The sequence below is a fragment of the Neoarius graeffei genome, chromosome 12, assembly GCF_027579695.1.
Source record: "Neoarius graeffei isolate fNeoGra1 chromosome 12, fNeoGra1.pri, whole genome shotgun sequence".
NCBI classification, from domain to species: domain Eukaryota; kingdom Metazoa; phylum Chordata; class Actinopteri; order Siluriformes; family Ariidae; genus Neoarius; species Neoarius graeffei.
Window position 1 is genome coordinate 69,784,686 of NC_083580.1, and position 19,108 is coordinate 69,803,793.

The 19,108-nt window shown below is 41.2% G+C and overlaps 1 protein-coding gene across 2 annotated transcripts in view; it reads right to left on the reverse strand.

The window, feature by feature from the left end:
* pcxa (pyruvate carboxylase a) overlaps positions 1–19,108 on the reverse strand; it is a 493,922-nt gene that overhangs the window by 19,380 nt on the left and 455,434 nt on the right. For both annotated transcript variants that reach the window (XM_060936332.1, XM_060936333.1), the window contains 2 exons: positions 8,845–9,089; positions 6,303–6,482 (listed from right to left, as the gene is read on the reverse strand). In XM_060936332.1, coding sequence (XP_060792315.1) covers positions 6,303–6,482; positions 8,845–9,089 — 425 coding nt within the window. The remainder of the gene's footprint in view (positions 1–6,302; positions 6,483–8,844; positions 9,090–19,108) is intronic.

A 19,108-nucleotide genomic window follows, 5' to 3' on the forward strand; every position in this document is an offset into this window, starting at 1 on the left:
TGTACATCAAGCATTGCTATTGGTGAAAGTTAGTTATAATTTGCATTATTGTTCAAAACTGATTCAATAAAGATTTCTTTTGTGGAAAATAACAAAAGGTTTTATCTCCGAGATGTGAAATGTACCCCGAATTCTAGAATGACCTTTATACCTCCGCTAACCCACATATTCGGATTTGTGTCAAAATCTAAATCAATTGTTCTTTGGCCCATGGCCCACCTTTCCTCAAAATTTCATCAAAATCCGTTCACTACTTTTTGAGTTACATTGGAAACAGACAAACAACAATAAATGGAGGCAAAAACAATCACCTTCAACAAAGTTGATGGAGGTAATAAACAGATACAAATACAGATATCAATAGGAGATTAGGTTTTTGTCGTCCATCATAAACGTCCAGTATCCCAACCTAAACACTGCCTCACTGAGCTACAAAATAAAACTATATTTCTACCATCAGTCACTACAGAAAACAGACTACACACGCACTCTGCCGAGGTCTTCTGATTTACAGGATTACAAACCCCAAGATGCCTTTTTGTAACAATGTGCACATGTGCATTTGTGATTTTATCAACGATCAGAGACCAGACATCAAATTTTGTGTCAAGCTCAGGGAATCTGCAACGGAGACCTTTGAAATGCTTCAGCAAGCCTACAGCAATGAAGCAATGAGCTGGGCGAGGTGTTTTGAGTGGCGTTTGAGCATCAAGAGGGCAGAACTTCGTCCTCCAGTGACGTCCTGCTTCTCGAAGCGCGAACGCCACTAAAAACACCTCGCCCAGTTCACTGATTCATTACCGCAGGCTTGCTGAAGCTATTCAAGGGTCTCCGCTGCATGTTGCACAAATCTCAAGTGCACATGTTATCATAAAAACGCTTGTAACACAAGTGCCGGTGCGGTCAGTATGAGGTCACGTACGTGACATACTGACTCATGAGAGTTACGGCTCGATGCTGCTGCACTTGTTTGTAAGAAGAATGGAATATTTTAATCGCACCTTGTGTTATTAGGTGGATATTTTTGTCAAATATAACCAAAATTTCCTTGATTTGGGAAACCATCATTGATTTGAAAGATAGTTCTCTAATTTAGTCCGTGACAAGAGATGGGAAGTCCTTCAGAAAAATCCCACATCTACTTCATTATGAACTCGAATGATGTAGCTGAGGTTGAGGAACCATAGGCGCTGAATAATGTTATGTTCTTCAAATTGCTATTTGATGTTATTCTATTCATATTCACTAGATATGAGCAATCGCACGCTCTGATTGGCTACTCTACTACTCGGATATCAGCTCATATACCGTGAGTAGAGAGAAACAAAATGGCGGAGCATGTTGCTGAACCAACCGAGGATGAAATAAAAAAAACTAGTCATAAACAAAACCTCCAAAATAACAAAAAAAAAAAAGAAAAAGGGGGTAAAAAAAAAATATGGAATAAAAGTATTTGATAAGAACGTATGGGTTTTTTTTTCAAGCATTATTATCGCATTTTTCACAAATTGCTACTGTCGTTTCGCCGGTTTGTTTACATTCTAAGCGTAAATTATTTTGTCGGATGTTTTGCATAAAGTTTTTATTTATCGAATTTGCAATAAATAAAAATGCTCCATTTCTCAAAATCCAGTGAATGTGGATAGAATAAAACCGTTATTCCACTCAATCTCGTCGTACGTGGCTTATAGCCAACTCGGAGCTATGCGCCTCGTCGGCTATCAGCTCATGTACGATTCAATTTCGTGGAATAACTTAAATATATTTTGTGAAGTAAAATGACTTTCCTTCAACAGCCCTGGTTAAACAAAGTGAAATTGACACAGATATAGATAATTGGAGCAGTAAACAAGTACAGATCAGACAATGGCATCACATTACGTCCCTGATAAACACTTACGAGTGCAGCTTTAAAATAAATAAATAAAGGAAAGAATCATTCCGAGATAAATATTTAAAACTTTAGGACTGATTACTTTTCCCAGTATGCTACACACCAGGGCGTCAATGACGCAGTAGCTCACACGGCTCTACCATGAGAAACCGGACTCGTTTATAATTAGCGCATTTGTTCTTCATGAGAACAATTTGATGTTCCAAACAAAACCAAACTTTCCTGAAAGTTCATTAACAGGCCTAATTAGCAACTCATTCATGAGAAATCACAAAACCAGGGAGTAACTTTTGTGCAGACTGGTTAGATCTTCCAAACAAAACCATCAGAATCAAAATCCATTGAAAATTCAGGAAGGAGTAGCGATTTTTGTGACTTGCGGACGGACGCCATGCGATGCCAATAACTCGCGACCTATGGCCGGTGAGCGAATAATTCTTTTTTTGCACAACTACAATTGTGCTTCACTCAAAAGCTTTACACCGCCTGGCTTTAGAAATATCAGGTAGTATTTATTTGTCATGCTTTCCGTGTGTTTGGTCTTTGTTGGAAATAACCGCATCATGTAGCAAGTTTTTAGCCAAATTCAAACTCAACCAGCAACTTGGAATTACACCACAATGTTAACAAACAGGTAATGATCTGATGCTCCAAGAAAGCACTGACCATCTGCCAAAACACTTTACATCCAGCCAAGATCAGATTAGAGAGACGAACTGCTCACATTATAATGAACTCCACTGAGAAAACTTCGCTGGCACTTAATACACACAAGGAACAGCAAAGTCGTAAAAAATACAATATAACTCAATTTCTAAGCAGAGAAACTTTGTTGAAAAGGCTGATTCAAAACTGCCGACGTGGGTCGAGTTGGAGTCTGTAGACTGATGAGACGTATTAAAGGAAAAAGCATCGCTTTTATCCATTTTCAGCTTTATTTTGCTGTTTTATGCCTGTATAAGAATTACCTGAGAAGAAATCAAAGTAGTAAAAATGTTTATGAAATGAAGGAAAATTGTTCACAGATCTCCCAGAAATTTCTTCATTCTTATAATAACTACAGTGGTGCTTGAAAGTTTGTGAACCCTTTAGAATTTTCTATATTTCTGCATAAATATGACCTAAACATCATCAGATTTTCACACAAGTCCTAAAAGTAGATAAAGAGAACCCAGTTAAACAAATGGGACAAAAATATTATACTTGGTCATTTATTTATTGAGGAAAATGATCCAATATTACATATCTGTGAGTGGCAAAAGTATGTGAACCTTTGCTTTCAGTATCTGGTGTGACCCCCTTGTGCAGCAACAACTGCAACTAGCTAAACGTTTGCGGTAACTGTTGATCAGTCCTGCACACTGGCTTGGAGGAATTTTAGCCCATTCCTCTGTACAGAACAGCTTCAACTCTGGGATGTTGGTAGGTTTCGTTACATGAACTGCTCGCTTCAGGTCCTTCCACAACATTTCGATTGGATTAAGGTCAGGACTTTGACTTGGCCATTCCAAAACATTAACTTTACTCTTCTTTAACCATTCTTTGGTAGAACGACTTGTGTGCTCAGGGTCGTTGTCTTGCTGCATGACCCACCTTCTCTTGAGATTCAGTTCATGGACAGATGTCCTGACATTTTTCTTCAGAGTTCATTGTTCCATCAATGATGGCAAGCCGTCCTGGCCCAGATGCAGTAAAACAGGCCCAAACCATGATACTACCACCACCACGTTTCACAGATGGGATAAGGTTCTTACGCTGGAATGGAATGTTTTCCTTTCTCCAAACATAACGCTTCTCATTTAAACTGAAAAGTTCTATTTTGGTCTCATCCGTCCACAAAACATTTTTCCAATAGCCTTCTGGCTTGTCCACATGATCTTTAGCAAACTGCAGACGAGCAGCAATGCTCTTTTTGGAGAGCAGTGGCTTTCTCCTTGCAACCCTGCCATGCACACCATTGTTGTTCAGTGTTCTCCTGATGGTGGACTCATGAACATTAACATTAGCCAATGTGAGAGAGGCCTTCAGTTGCTTAGAAGTTACCATGGGGTTCTTTGTGACCTCGCAAACTATTACACGCCTTGCTCTTGGAGTGATCTTTGTTGGTCGACCACTCCTGGGGAGGGTAACAACGGTCTTGAATTTCCTCCATTTGTACATAATCTGTCCGACTGTGGATTGGTGGAGTCCAAACTCTTTAGAGATGGTTTTGTAACCTTTTCCAGTCTGATGAGCATCAGCAACCCTTTTTCTGAGGTCCTCAGAAATCTCCTTTGTTCGTGCCATGATACACTTCTACAAACATGTGTTGTGAAGATCAGACTTTGATAGATCCCTGTTCTTTAAATAAAACAGGGTGCCCACTCACACCTGATTGTCATCCCATTGATTGAAAACACCTGACTCTAATTTCACCTTCAAATTAACTGCTAATCCTAGAGGCTCACATACTTTTGCCACTCACAGATATGTAATATTGGATCATTTTCCTCAATAAATAAATGACCAAGTATAATATTTTTGTCTCATTTGTTTAACTGGGTTCTCTTTATCTACTTTTAGGACTTGTGTGCAAATCTGATGATGTTTTCAGTCATATTTATGCAGAAATATAGAAAATTCTAAAGGGTCCACAAACTTTCAAGCACCACTGTACATGCTTTTCTTAATAGTTTTCTTGTCACTACTTAAAGACACCCTGAACGTTCCTAAAACGTGATCGTCTTACAAACTTTATTTTGTAACGAAGAATCAGTTCCGAGTTGAATTTTTTGTAGCCTAAACTTGTCCAGTCGACAATTTCACTTTGGTTAACGTTTCTGACAATACACAGTGGCGTGCAGTCGGATTTAGCCCTTGATACGTCTCGAACTAAAGAGAGCGATGCAGCAGCACTTTAGTCCTTTAGCATCTTCATTCCTCATCTGTACACTCTGCTCGGGCTGAGCGATATTTAACAATTATTCACCGAAGGCGAAGTGAACAATAATCGAGATGAAGTCGAGGTTATTATTTACTGATATTCATGGAGTCTGAGGTGGATAATTGTTTTAGTAAAAATACACAGGTGATTATTAAATATATAAATAAATAAATCAATCCTCAATGAAGCTGTAGTTCATACCGGCCACTGTTGTTGTGTGCGAGTTTGAAATCCGATTGATCCTATAGGAGGAGTAGAGATTTTTGTGAAATTGCATATGACCCCCGTGTCGCTGCATCCATGGCAGGTGGCGCCACCTGGTGAACAATTCTTATTGGAATATGTCTTTACAGTCTTCTCGGTGAGTTTCAGTGAAAACATCCGAGCGGTTTACGAACAGTAGTGTTTGGTGTGACGAGTCACCCAGAAATTTCAGACACCCATTAAATGTTAAATATGACAGGTGGCGCCACCGTCTTGACAAATTTTATTCATACTAACCTGGGGAACTTTCCATACGGGTTTGATCAAAATCTGATCACTCCTGTAGGAGTAGTAGCAGCAGTTTTCATGAAATTGCATGTGATCCCGCTGTAGCCTCATTCAGGGCGGGTGGCGCTACCTGGTGACCAATTCTTGTTGGAATATGTCTTTAGAGTCTTCTGGATGAGTTTCAGTGAAAACGTCCCAGCAGTTTACGATGAGTAGCGTTTAATGTGACGAGTCACGTAAAAATTTCAGACGCTCATACAATCATAAATATGACCGGTGGCGCCACCATCTTGAGAAGTTTTATGCACACCCACCTGGGGAACGTTGCGTGCGAGTTTGATCAAAATCCGATCAATCCTGTAGGAGGAGTAGCGATTTTTGTAAATTGTGGACGGACAACAGACAGATGACACTTGATCGCATAAGCTCATCCGGCCTGGCCTACGGCCAGATGAGCTAGAAAATCACTTATGTTGAACTTCAAAAGTGGCATGCAAACGTAATAAAGGCGCGGTGCAAACTTGTCACTCATCTCCGTCGACTCACATAAAATACTTTGTTTTGAAATCGATAAAATAATTCCCAATTCCACCTTACCTTTGAATAGTTGTAGACCAAATTCCGTAGCATCTTTAGTGCTTCTAGGAACAGCATCTTTTTTCCCCATCATTTGTAACTCTTCCTCACTTACGGTGACAAAGTGCTTGGCCAACATTTTACCGAGTCGCTTGAGGCGATTATTGAGAAATAGTCAGAATTGTGCACGATTTTCTATTAAATCACCACCGTATTTATACTAAAACAAGATATCATTTATTAATGATCCATTTCAACAATCTAATGTAAAATGAACAGTCGGAGCCTGCTTTTTATCCTCACTGATGATAAACTTCAGCTTCAGAAGGTTAAACCTGACCTGCTCTTAAACGGGCAGTATTCATTTAAGTAGATGTTCATCCAAGCCGGAAGCTGAGCGGGATGACGAGGTGTTACCTTTGACCTGAACGGCTCAGGGAAGCCTCCGTGGGGGATTCCAATGTGGCCCTGTAGGAACTCCACCACCGAGAGAGGGAACGAGAGCTCATCGGCCCGCTCTTCTACCTCCGCCCGTGCCAGGGAGTTCTGCACCATGAACTGTGCCAGATCGCCCACGATCTTCGAAGAGGGGGTCACCTGGAGAGAAACACGAGTGACAGAAGGTATCTTACACCTCATTCTTTCCAACACCACCACCAATACAATACACGATACATTCCTTCTCTGTGTTGCCTCAGCATTGTGAAGTTGGCTGAAAGGATATGACTCAGAGCAGATTACATTTATAGTCAGCCATAACCATCAGCATGAAGGCAAGGAAAAAAGGAAACGGAGTGACGGAGACAACAGAGATGTGGGAATGAAAACCAGTGTTCGTGTGGAAACACAAACACAATGCTGCTTGTTTGATTGCTTGCTTCGCTTGGGCTGGAGAGAAGAAGAAGACAGCAGAAACACAGATATCAATTAAAGCTAGACGGCCTTTCGGTTTCATAAAATCAGTGAAATTTAGTTCCCTCTGAAATTTGGTCATTGTGATATATGTTTATTTCTGTAATATCTCAAAAAAAAAAATCATGTCATTCTGTGGCTGGGAAATTATTTCATTTGAGGGGATTCCTGAGCAAATAACGTGCACGAAATCGCTCGCTTCTTCGCGCAGTCAAGCAGACAGAGGAAGTCCGTGTGCGCATGCACAGGTTTAGCTCCTCCTTCTTCTTTTGGGTTTTACAGCAGCTGGCATCCACCGTGTTGCATTACTGCCATCTACAGGTTTACCTTTGACTGTGCACTGACAGCTGATCACACCGAGGTGCTCGCTGACCGACGATATTTATTAGTTTTGTCCTGCGTTTCCTTTCCTTCGTATACAACATAACGTCATTTACTTTTTTCGTGGTCCAAATCCTGCGCTCTGATTGGCTGGCGAGCGGGTCCATATCCTACGGTACGGACCCCAGTTACGGACCTCTGGCGACTTGCTCGTTCACAACAACAACAAACATAGTAGCCTTTTTGTCAACATTTATTTTCGCATTTCTCAGGAGAATAACATCAATTTTACATCATGGATAGTGATAACGACAGTGTTCACAGCGAAAGCGAGTTTTACTACCCTGAGGAAGAAGAAATAAAACAAAACATTTCAGGAGAAAGCTAAAAACCTAACTTACCAAGCAAAAACATGGCTGAATCCTGGATGACTCAATTTTGTATAAATAGGGGACTACATAGGTGGCAAAATGTAGTTTTTTTTCCTGCCATGGAAGTGCACTTGTATACCGAGGAGGAAGCCATTTGCATTACAGCCGTGAATAAGGATTCAAAATGGCAGCTTGCCTCAATTTTCCCTTTCGGGCGCTCTCGTTTTCTGTTAGAATTTGGTAAAGAAAAAAATAAATATATTATTTACCAGCTTAAGGTTGGTCCGTATGGTGAAATACCGTGACCTCGGCCTTAAATACTGTGACCAAGGCCTTAAATACTGTGACCTCGGCCCAGAGGGCCTCGCTCAGTACTTTCAAGACCTCGGTCATGGTATTTCACAATACGGACCTCCCAGCTGGTAAATAATATATTTCTTCTCACTTTTACGTTTCATTCGCATCCTCCATTTTCCCCTCCTGTTTCAAATTTGTATCCCACAATGCCTTGTGCGAACAGGGAAAGCCCACCATGTGAAGCATGACGTAGTATTCTGGTGAAGCAGGAAAAAATAGCGGAGAATTTAGGGCCACGTGGCCCTAAATTCATTAATTGTTCCATTAAAAAAATCAATTTGGAAGTCTGTGATTCAAATTCAGTAGCTTTCAGTCCACTAAACAAAAATAACCAGGTGTCGGGGAAAATTCTTTTTATGACCTACACTTGAAAAATCTGAAAGGCAGTCTACCTTTAAAGTGCGGGAAATAAAAAGCAGCGAGGTGAGATCAAATATGCACCGATGCCACCGAGTTAGCAGAGGAACGGATACAGGACAGAAAGATAACATTTTCTAAGGAGACGTAACTTGCTTAAAAGTGCCCACCCTGATCCGTCTCCGTTCCAAAGCAAGCAGTGACACGATCACACCCCTCCTGTGAGGTGCTTATGCCATTCTCTATTTTTATTCCAACTGAAAGGACTGCACGAGCAGCGAGACAGTGCAGTCAGTGTGCAATTAAAACTTGAAGGCAGAGTGGAGGCTCTTGGGTCCAGGACTCTTGTGATCTTGCGAATGTATGCATGAATTGCAGAGAGCGCTGCGAGGTGTCTGTCAGAGCAGTAGGCGATAATTAAGTCGTATTTAACTATAGAGAGCTTGCTGCATGAAAATTGTCTTATTTAATTACAGCATAGAAAGTTCTCAGAAAAATCAAAACAGCTGCCGCTGACGAAATGACACTTTCGATACGCGTCTCAAAGGACACTGATTGGCACGGTGGCGGCAATCATAAAACGCTGCAGCTTGTGAGAACTGCACTTCTCTTGAAGTCTCGGTTGGATGTGATCCACTTACCTTGATGAGGTCTCCCAGCAGTTTGTTGGCCTCAGCATAGGCTTTCTTCACCTCCTTGAACTTGTTGCCTAGGCCCATGCTGTGAGCCTGAAAGTGCAGGTTGGTGTATTGGCCTCCCGGGATCTCGTTCTCGTAGACATCTGCGTTCCCGGATTTCATAGTGGCTGTGCAGTCAAACGGAGCATAAAGACCACGGGCCACTTCCCAGTACTCACTGTAGTCAAAGACCTTATCCAGAGATATGCCTGAAGGAGAGAGCGAATGGGAAACACATATGCATTTAGAATACATTCGTTTTCACACTTGTGTTTCTTTTTCCCCCCAGGACTGCAAAATGAAAAGATACTTGCCGTACCCTTGAAAACACGCTGCAGTAATAAGCAAAAGGTACAATTTCATACCATTATTCTTCACTTGGCTCTCTGCACTTCTCCAGAGCTCTTAAACAGCTTTCACACTTCACCGAATGTCCCAAAAGCCTTTTCAGGACTTCGAATTGATCTCTGCTCCTTCTGAAACAGGTGCTCTGGGGCTCACTTCAGCGAAACTGCATCATGTGTGGTCCCGCATCATGAATAGAAGGCATTTTAAATTTATAAAAACCAGAACGTCAAGGACGTAGTAGCTCATCCGGCCTGCCATCAAAACAACTGTGACGCCCAAAATTTCAAACAGAACTGAAATGTGACTATGTGAGAGAGGACCAACCTCCACGACGAATAGTTTCCAACAAGAAAATCAACAAAGGACGACATTTTGTTCCCGGAGGGAAGATCGACCCAAAACATCGATCAGAACTGAATTCGCATGATAAATGAGAGAGGAAGTACAATTCTAGTCAGAAGAAAATGTGTGAAGTTGACCTCATTGCTAATCTGTTGGCAAAAAATTGACAATACAATGACCAAGTGTTGTACAGAAGGACTAGTTCTTTCAGCTAAAACAATCAGAACTGAAATCCATTAAGAACTGAGAGAGGGAGGAGATACGATTTAACTGAAAGTCAACAAAGTTGTAAACAAATTTTTTACAAGAAAAAAAAAAACATCAACAAACAAACGACCAAGTTTTGTTCCCCGAGGGAAGATCTACCCAAAACATCAATCAGAACTGAAATCAGGTGAGAACTACGAGAGGAGATCCAAATTCTAACGAGAAGTCCCAAAATGTTAGCCTAGTAAACTAGACCCACCCGCCTAGCGGCCAAAAATATTTTTTGCCTACGAGTGGGTCTAGCCTCGCACCATATCAACAAAACACCCCGGGCATCAAATCGTGCCCGCCAATCACAACGCAAGGTTTTTGTTTGGATTCTTTGGGCGGGCTTTTGCAGGAGTGACGACAAAGCTGCGCAACGCTGGAGAAAGCACAACAGGAAAGATGGCTACGGCTAGTGAACAGCGCGCGTTTGACTCCGCTTTGGAATCAGTTTTAGAAGAATTAGACTTGGAGTTTTCGTTGAAACATGAGCAGGAAGAGGCTCTCCGCTCATTCCTTTTCAAGAAGGACGTTTTCGCTGTTTTGCCGACCGGCTATGGCAAAAGTCTGATCAACCAGCTGGCTCCGCTCGTAGCCAAAAGGATGGGGCTAGTTTGCGCAGTACGAAGAATTAATAAACAGCTTTGAAACATTACTTTTTGATTGTTTCTTATTTTCCCGTTATTTTAAATTCAAGGGAAATTATTTCACCAAACACCACTAAATAAAAACTCTCAAAAACAAAACCCTTGAAAAACACTTGGAAAAAAAAAATGAGTGTATGTGGTACAGACTCCAAACTTGTGGTCATTATCTCCAAACTTCTTAATATCTAGAACCTGTTTATTAATTAATACGCATTTTGAAAAATTATTTATTTCAAGGCCTCCCGCCACTGCTTTCTGTCGCTCTGACTACGTCACAGTCACTGTTGCGCTGATTGGTCAGAGCGTTGGCCTATACGCACAGAGACAGTTTGAAAGACAGCGGTTTGTTCCTCCCACACCCTTCGGAAATGTCTACGAGCGAGGCCAGACTAAATATTCACATTTAGTCTGGCTTGCCAGGCTACCAAAATGTGTTAATTTGACCTAATTAGCATTTCATTAGCAAAAATGTGACAATACAATGACCAAGTGTTGTGCAGAAGGACTAGTTCTTTCAAACAAAACGATCAGAACCAAAATCCATTGAGAACTGAAGGAGGAGATATGATTTAACTGAAAATAAACAAGATCAACTGTGAGCTACTGCTCACTTGCGTATCCCCGCCCCGCTCTCGTTTATATCAGAATGCAAGCAATCGAAGGAATAGGACACTTATTATGAATGTTGACTTCAACAAATAATTAACCCTGAAACAAGTCAATAAAGAGCAGCGTTCTCCCCAGGGATTTCAAATAGCATCCTGGTAAACTGTCATTTTGAAATAGCGTCAAAATCCACGCTATATGTTTCATAAATACATTGTCGGTAAACAGGAAGTTGATGTCTGACAGACCTGAAAATGGTATATAAGGTATAGAACCCCAAGCTGAAGTTCGGTACCAAATATCAAGCAGTTGTGATTTGTAGCTGCTGAGAAAAGTGTTATGGAAATGTTATAAATCCACGCTATATGTTTCGTAAATACATTCAGTCGGTAAACAGGAAGTCGACGTGTGACAGACCTGAAAACGGTATAGAACCCCAAGCTGAAGTTTGGTACCAAGTGGTTATGATTTGTGGTTGTTGAGAAAAAGGGTGTTTCGGTCAGACGGATGGAGATATGGACAGATAGAGGTAAACCAGTATCCCCCCCCCTCCCCAGAGCGGGGGTATAACAAAGTTGTAAACAAACTGTTTACAACAGGAAACTCAAACAAAACAATCACATTGTGTTCCTCAAGGGAAGATCTACCCAAAACATCGATCAGAACTGAACTCGGATGAGAAATGCGAGAGGAGGAACAATTCTAGTGAAAGGCCTGGAAAATTTGGCCTAATTAGTAACTCGTTATCAAAAAATTTGACAAAACAAAGACCAAGTTTTGTACGGAGTGAGAAGTTCTTTCAAACAAAACAATCGAAATGGAAGTCCGTGGAGAACTGACGGAGGAGATACGATTTAACTGAATTGTGGACGACGGATGCCACGTCATGGCAACAGCTCATCGGCCTTATGGTCAGATCAGCTAATGATCAGAGGATACGTGACGATTCTGAGAAGGATCATCTACTGAATGGTGAAAATTTTGTTTAAAAAAAATAAAAATTCCAAGTAGTCTTAAAGTTATGGCCATTTTTAAAATTTGTGCGGAGTTTTTAAAATTTATTACTTAATTAATTCATTATAATTAACTAAATTGGCGATAATACAATAAATTAGTTGGCATCATTTTCATGGACTTTAAATTAACTGGTACCGCCATTTTATTTTATTGAATTACGTCAAAAGATTTGTAAGTTGTAACATGTAAAAGGGAATCTTTCTCACAAAGTGCTCAAAATTCTCTGATTAGTTTATTTATTTATTTAAATGTAGAACAACTGACCAAAATTAGCCCAATTTTTCACCATTCAAAGTGGCATAACTTTGTTCACAGAAATAAAATTTAAACAGAAATTTAAAGTTTATTTTATGAGCTCATCCAGCTGACAGGTGATGATTTTATCCCATCATGTGTTGTCTGTAATCCGTCCAGCGTCGTCCACATTTCACAAAAATCGCTTCTTTTCTCTCAATTCTTCACCGATTTTGATTCTTTTTGGCAGGAAGGTAGGTCTGCCTGGGATGCATATAGCTTCAACCCAAATTTGCATGATTGCAATTAATAATGAAGATATGGAGTAATTAATCAATCCCTAACGAGCAGTTTCTACACAAATCGCTTCTTCTCCCTCTTCACCGATTTTGATTCTTTCTGGCATGAAAGTAGGACCTAGGGTGCATATAACTTCTACCCAGATTTGCTGAATTACAATTATTACCTCGCCCGCTACAGAGTAAGTGGGGCGAAGTATTGTTTTTCATCGGGTTTCTTCGTTAACAATATTACAGGACAATGGCTGGATCAATCTTCATGAAACTTTCAGGATAGATGGACATTGGTCTCAAATAGAACCAACATTTTGAGGGTCATCGGGTCAAGGTCACCAAAAAGGTCAAAATCGCTTTTGTTGTGTCTACTGCCTCATATACAGGCGCTAGCCACTACGTCATTGTGCTGTAAGAATGTAACAATCGCGCACTGCGCATACATGCGTTCCGATTAAAATGGCCGGTGAGTGTATACAATTCAGTTCACCATTCAAAATAAATGGACTAGACTAAAGAAATCGCTTTCAGACATGTTTACGCTTATTACAGAGGGAAAGTGCGTTCCACTGAGCTCTAGCACCGGGCCATTTCCAGGAAATAAGAGTTTCGGTCATGGCGACAGCGTGTGTATGTCAGCCTCGGTTCGGAGGTTTCGGTTTTGAAAACTGTAAGAGGTCAGAGTAGAATAACAAAAGTACAGACACTTGGTATATTTTACTGCTGTGATTTTTAAATTGTTCAATTTTGGATTACGCTTCATTTTTGTGGGATCAGAAAACAATTTTATTTCTAAGCAGTAGCCACATGTACCCATAGGGTACCTATTTTTTACGCGATATCTTCCTTCATATTCATCATAAGTGCTACCGGGCGAGGTTTGTTTTGCCTGGCAACACTTGTTAATGAAATTATGGACTAATTAAGCCTTAATGAGGAGTTCAACAAAAATCAGTTCTTCTCAGTCAAGTCCTCACCGTTTTGGATTCTTTCTGGCAAATAGGTCGGTATTCCTAGGGTGGATATACAGTAGCTTCTATATATAGTTTGTATATAGTGTATATAGCTTGCAACATTTATTGCACAAGGTGGCCCACTTTAGATCGTTTCTTGTGGACTAGACAGGGCCAGAGTGAGCTACACCATCATTGACTGTCTCGTTTTTTTTATATATATATATATATATATATATATATAAAAACATATTTTAATAGGCGGGCGGCATGGTGGTGTAGTGGTTAGCGCTGTCGCCTCACAGCAAGAAGGTCCTGGGTTCGAGCCCCGGGGCCGGCGAGGGCCTTTCTGTGTGGAGTTTGCATGTTCTCCCCGTGTCCGCGTGGGTTTCCTCCGGGTGCTCCGGTTTCCCCCACAGTCCAAAGACATGCAGGTTAGGTTAACTGGTGACTCTAAATTGAGCGTAGGTGTGAATGTGAGTGTGAATGGTTGTCTGTGTCTATGTGTCAGCCCTGTGATGACCTGGTGACTTGTCCAGGGTGTACCCCGCCTTTCGCCCGTAGTCAGCTGGGATAGGCTCCAGCTTGCCTGTGACCCTGTAGAACAGGATAAAGCGGCTAGAGATGATGAGATGAGATATTTTAATAGGCATTTGCCCCAAGAGCACAAAGTGCTTATCTAGGAGGCTCACGCCAAGATATTTATCAACTACGGAATGCAATGTGCTGGTGCTTTTCAAACGACAGACTGGACCTTCTGATCACTTAAAAAATCAACCAGAATTCTTAAAGTGCATATCACGGGTAAATTCAGGAGCAAGATCAATGGAATTCTCCTATTTAATATTAAACTTTGGTCAAATATCTGTAACATTCTGCATTCTCTGCAATTTTTTTTTACCTTGCGCAATACCAGAAAAACTCAGTTGAAATCAAGCCATTTGAGGCGAATTGGTCCGCCTCTGAAAAAACTTTGCGTTTGAATTTCCTGGGATACATTGATTTTCATGACGTCATCTGCGGGACGCCTCCGTCTGAATCCTACATCAGCGCTGGTTTGTTTATGAGAAAACGACCTGGTGGTTTTCTGCAAATTTCTTCAACGTTATCGCGTAATGATTAAAATGGTTAACAGATGTATCGTAGGAGGGTGTAGCAACACCAATCTTGATGGGATTAGTACTCATCGTTTCCCAAAAGACCGGACAATGAGAGAGAAATGGGAGCGCTTGGTCTACACAGGCTGTGCACTGAAACTGTGTAAGCTCGCACAGCCTGCTGGTGCTTCCGCAGATGATGTCACGAATCTGGCTCCAGACTCCCTTGGGATTTTTCCAGACGCGTTTTGTTGTTTTAGTTTTTTCTGCTGTAGACAGATGGCCTTGTGCAAAATTACCCTTCTGGATGAGCATGTAAAGGGACATACTTTCATATAAAAAAACCCCTCAAAATTGGTCCAGAATATGCACTTTAATAAAGTACTGGCTTGCTTGAAATAAAGTACAGTTTTATTATTCTGCTCTGTGCTCTCGCGGAAGGCGGTTGCATTCTCTGCCTCTCCCTTCCCTTCTTCTGCTGTCTCGTCTGTCTAGCGTCTATACTTTTGAGAGACTCTCTCCGCACTGCTCTCCAAACTAAAAACCATGGAATTGATAAACTGGTCTCTTCACGCAATTGACACAATCTTCTCGACGAGAAGCCTGGGTTCGGGGGAACCAGCCTGTCCTGCTGGAACGTTCGCAGCGGGCTACACGATGGACACGTGGGAGCGGTGGCAGGTCGTGTACCTGGCGGTTCTTTCTGTGGAGAACACTGAAGACATCTCCCTATTCGGAACCATGATTTAGTCGCCGCTTTTACCCACAGTATGACAAGTCGGTAAGCACCATCTGGCTGCAGGACCGGACTGCTTGTTTACGCTGGGTTACCTATACCTCCGCCCTCTCCCCCTTCCCCCTTGAGTCCCGAGTCATGTGTAAAGTGTACTGTGTTATTTTTGTGCTTATGTGCTGAGGTGTTTTTTTTTTAAATGTTCCCACACTGTACTCCCCCCAGGAGCATAGTGTGGGGGTTGCTTTTTTTCTCCTCCCCTCCCCTCATGTTACTACTGTATTTTTCATCCCTGTCTTCCTGTCCTGTCTACTCCCCGTGTTAATTGTATGTGTATACGTATGGACGGGTTGACGGCTAATTTCGCTGGTACTTGTGACTAGTGACAATAAAGGGTCATTCATACGTCGGAGAATTTGAACTGAAAAGAAATATATCAACTTTCTGATAATGAGATAAGCAGTCCCATCTGGCAGAAATAATTTGTGAATTTTAAAGTTTAAAGTTTATTTCAGGCCCTTATCAGTGGTACTGTTTACGATGAACACATCAAGTTCGTTTTTTTTTTTGTGTCTCGTATCTATTTTCATCCAGAATAATTTTAAAACACTTATTTACTTAAAAAGTAAACTCACAGAAAAATGGTACCAGACTCTTCATTTTCCTTCCTGCTCCAGTGTCCCTCAAAGGTACATGAAGTATTTTTTACTTGACAAAGTAAACATTGTGTTCCTTTAAATCTTATTTTAAGGATATAATTTGACCTGAGGGCAGCACGGTGGTGTAGTGGTTAGCGCTGTCGCCTCACAGCAAGAAGGTCCGGGTTCAAGCACTTTCTGTGCAGAGGTTGCATGTTCTCCCCATGTCCGCGTGGGTTTCCTCCGGGTGCTCCGATTTCCCCCACAGTCCAAAGACATGCAGGTTAGGTTAACTGGTGACTCTAAATTGACCGTAGGTGTGAATGTGAGTGTGAATGGTTGTCTGTGTCTATGTGTCAGCCCTGTGATGACCTGGCGACTTGTCCAGGGTGTACCCCGCCTTTCGCCCGTAGTCAGCTGGGATAGGCTCCAGCTTGCCTGCGACCCTGTAGAACAGGATAAAGTGGCTAGAGATGATGAGATGAGATGAATTTGACCTGAAGGACCACAGTTGTGGCATAAATGTCTTTAGAAGGTCCACTAGATTCATTTCCCTGTGCAAAATGTATATAAATACATGCCCTTGAGGTACACACCGGTGATGAGCAACGGTACCATTTGGTACATTTTGTTCCTGAGAGTAGAAAAACTGCTGAGGATGCAACAATACAAAGTAGATATAGAATCTATAAGGATATGTCATCTGAAATACTCTAACCTGAGACAAATGCTGGTTTTGCTAAGAGAAGTTTGAGAGTAAAAAAGCTTGGTAATACTTAATATCCAGTATCAATCAATCAATGGTCTTTAATTAAATAAGATAAATATACGTGTCTTATTTTACATGGCAAAACAGAAGACAAAATATATATAATAATAAAACACATGCACACAAAAAAAATCATAGATACCAAGAATCAAAGAAATGCCTAGCAAATTCTATACGCTGCTCATTAAACAGCTAATTCATATTTAAATACAATTTATTTTATTTCGTCCTTAGTTGCTTCAGCAACACACTCTGCCATTTTGTTTTTCTCTACTCACAGTATATGAGCTGATAGCCTAGTAGTAGAGTAGCCAATCAGAGTGTGCGATTGCTCATATCCAGTGAACGTGGATGGAATAAAAAGAATTACAACAGTAGCGTGTATTATGTTCTTATGAACTAGTCGCAAAGGGTTGCCAGTTCAATTCCCAGGACTGGCAGGAGAAACACAAGGGGAGTTGAGTGAATGAACAGCACTTTCACTTCCCTCTGTATCATGGCTGAAGTGCCCTTGAGCAAGGCACCTAACCCCCTACGACTCCCCAGGTGCTGTAATATATATACCCAGAGCAGTGGGCAGCTATGTGTGTGTGGGGGCAGCGGGGGCGTGGTCAAGCGTCAGTCTTGCCCCTTTTCCACCAAAGCAGTTCCAGGGCTGGTTCGGGGCCAGTGTTTAGTTTGGAACCGGGTTTTCTGTTTCCACTGACAAAGAACTGGCTCTAGGGCCAGAAAAACCGGTTCCAGGCTAGCACCAACTCTCTGCTGGGCCATAGGAAAGAACCGCTTACGTCAGCGGGGGGGCGGAGTTGTTAAGACCAACAACAATAACAAGACCGCGAAAGATTTTTAAGCGACGAGAAGCAGCAGCTGTACAAATGCAAAGTCATCCATTATTATTATTGTTGTTGATGCTGCTGCTTCTTCCGTGTTGTTTTTGCATCGATATTCGCGCCAAGGGTTATGCAAACGTAGCGACGTAACTGACGTATACAGTGACGTAACTGACGTATACAGCGACATAATGACGTGGCTTCCCTTAGCACCGCGAGCTATGGAAAAGCAAACTGGTTCTCAGCTGGCTCGCAAGTTGAACGAGTTGTGAACCAGCACCAGCACTGGCCCCAAACCAGCCCTGGAACTGATTTGGTGGAATGGAATGGAGGGCGGAGTTAGGGAAGGTAAGTGGCAGAATCACTACACCTGATGGGAATTAACCTGTGTTTGTGTGTCTTCCCCAGTGACCGTGCCCTATAAAGAGGAGAGGGAGAGCAGAGGAAGAGAGCTCTCCCCCAACCTGGACACTTGTGTGCAGGCGTGTGTGTATGTGAGGGAGTGAATATAAAAGCTGAAAAGCTAAAATAAAAGAGTTTTTGAGAACTCAGCTCTGGCCTGTCGTGCTTCTGTGCTCCACCCACCTAGAACTCTTGCTACAGTGTGTTCACTGCTTCAGATGGGTTAAATGCAGAGGAGGAACTTCACTGTGCTCGAGTGTATACGTGACAAACAAAGGCTTCTTCTTCTTAAATATTATAACATTATGTAACCCAATATAACAGTCAGCTTTACGAAGTCTTGTAACTGCATGTGACCAAGTACTTCGAGTGATATAGGCTTATCTCACACTGCAAAAAATGGCCTTTCAAAAATAAGAAAAAGATTAAAACAAAGCATATTTGCTTGAAATCAGGTGAAAAAAATCTGCCAATGGAACTAGTCAAATTTGACTTGGGAAGATTTCTTAAAGTAAGATGAAAAATCTAACCTGTTTTTAGATGAAATAATTCCAAAATAAGATTGGGGAACTTATTATGCGAGATCTGATTAACTCAAAATAATCAAAATAGTTCTTATAACAAGATCGTACTTCTTACATTTAGCCATTCAAGTCATTTTTATTTATTTCATTTTAAGGGTATTTCACTTAAATTCATGACAAAGTCTTAGCAGTAAAAACTGAATTTAAGATAAATATACTAATACAACCCCGATTCCAAAAAAGTTGGGACAAAGTACAAATTGTAAATAAAAACGGAATGCAATGATGTGGAAGTTTCAAAATGTCATATTTTATTCAGAATAGACCATAGATGACATATCAAATGTTTAAACTGAGAAAATGTATCATTTAAAGAGAAAAATTAGGTGATTTTAAATTTCATGACAACAACACATCTCAAAAAAGTTGGGACAAGGCCATGTTTACCACTGTGAGACATCCCCTTTTCTCTTTACAACAGTCTGTAAACGTCTGGGGACTGAGGAGACAAGTTGCTCAAGTTTAGGGATAGGAATGTTAACC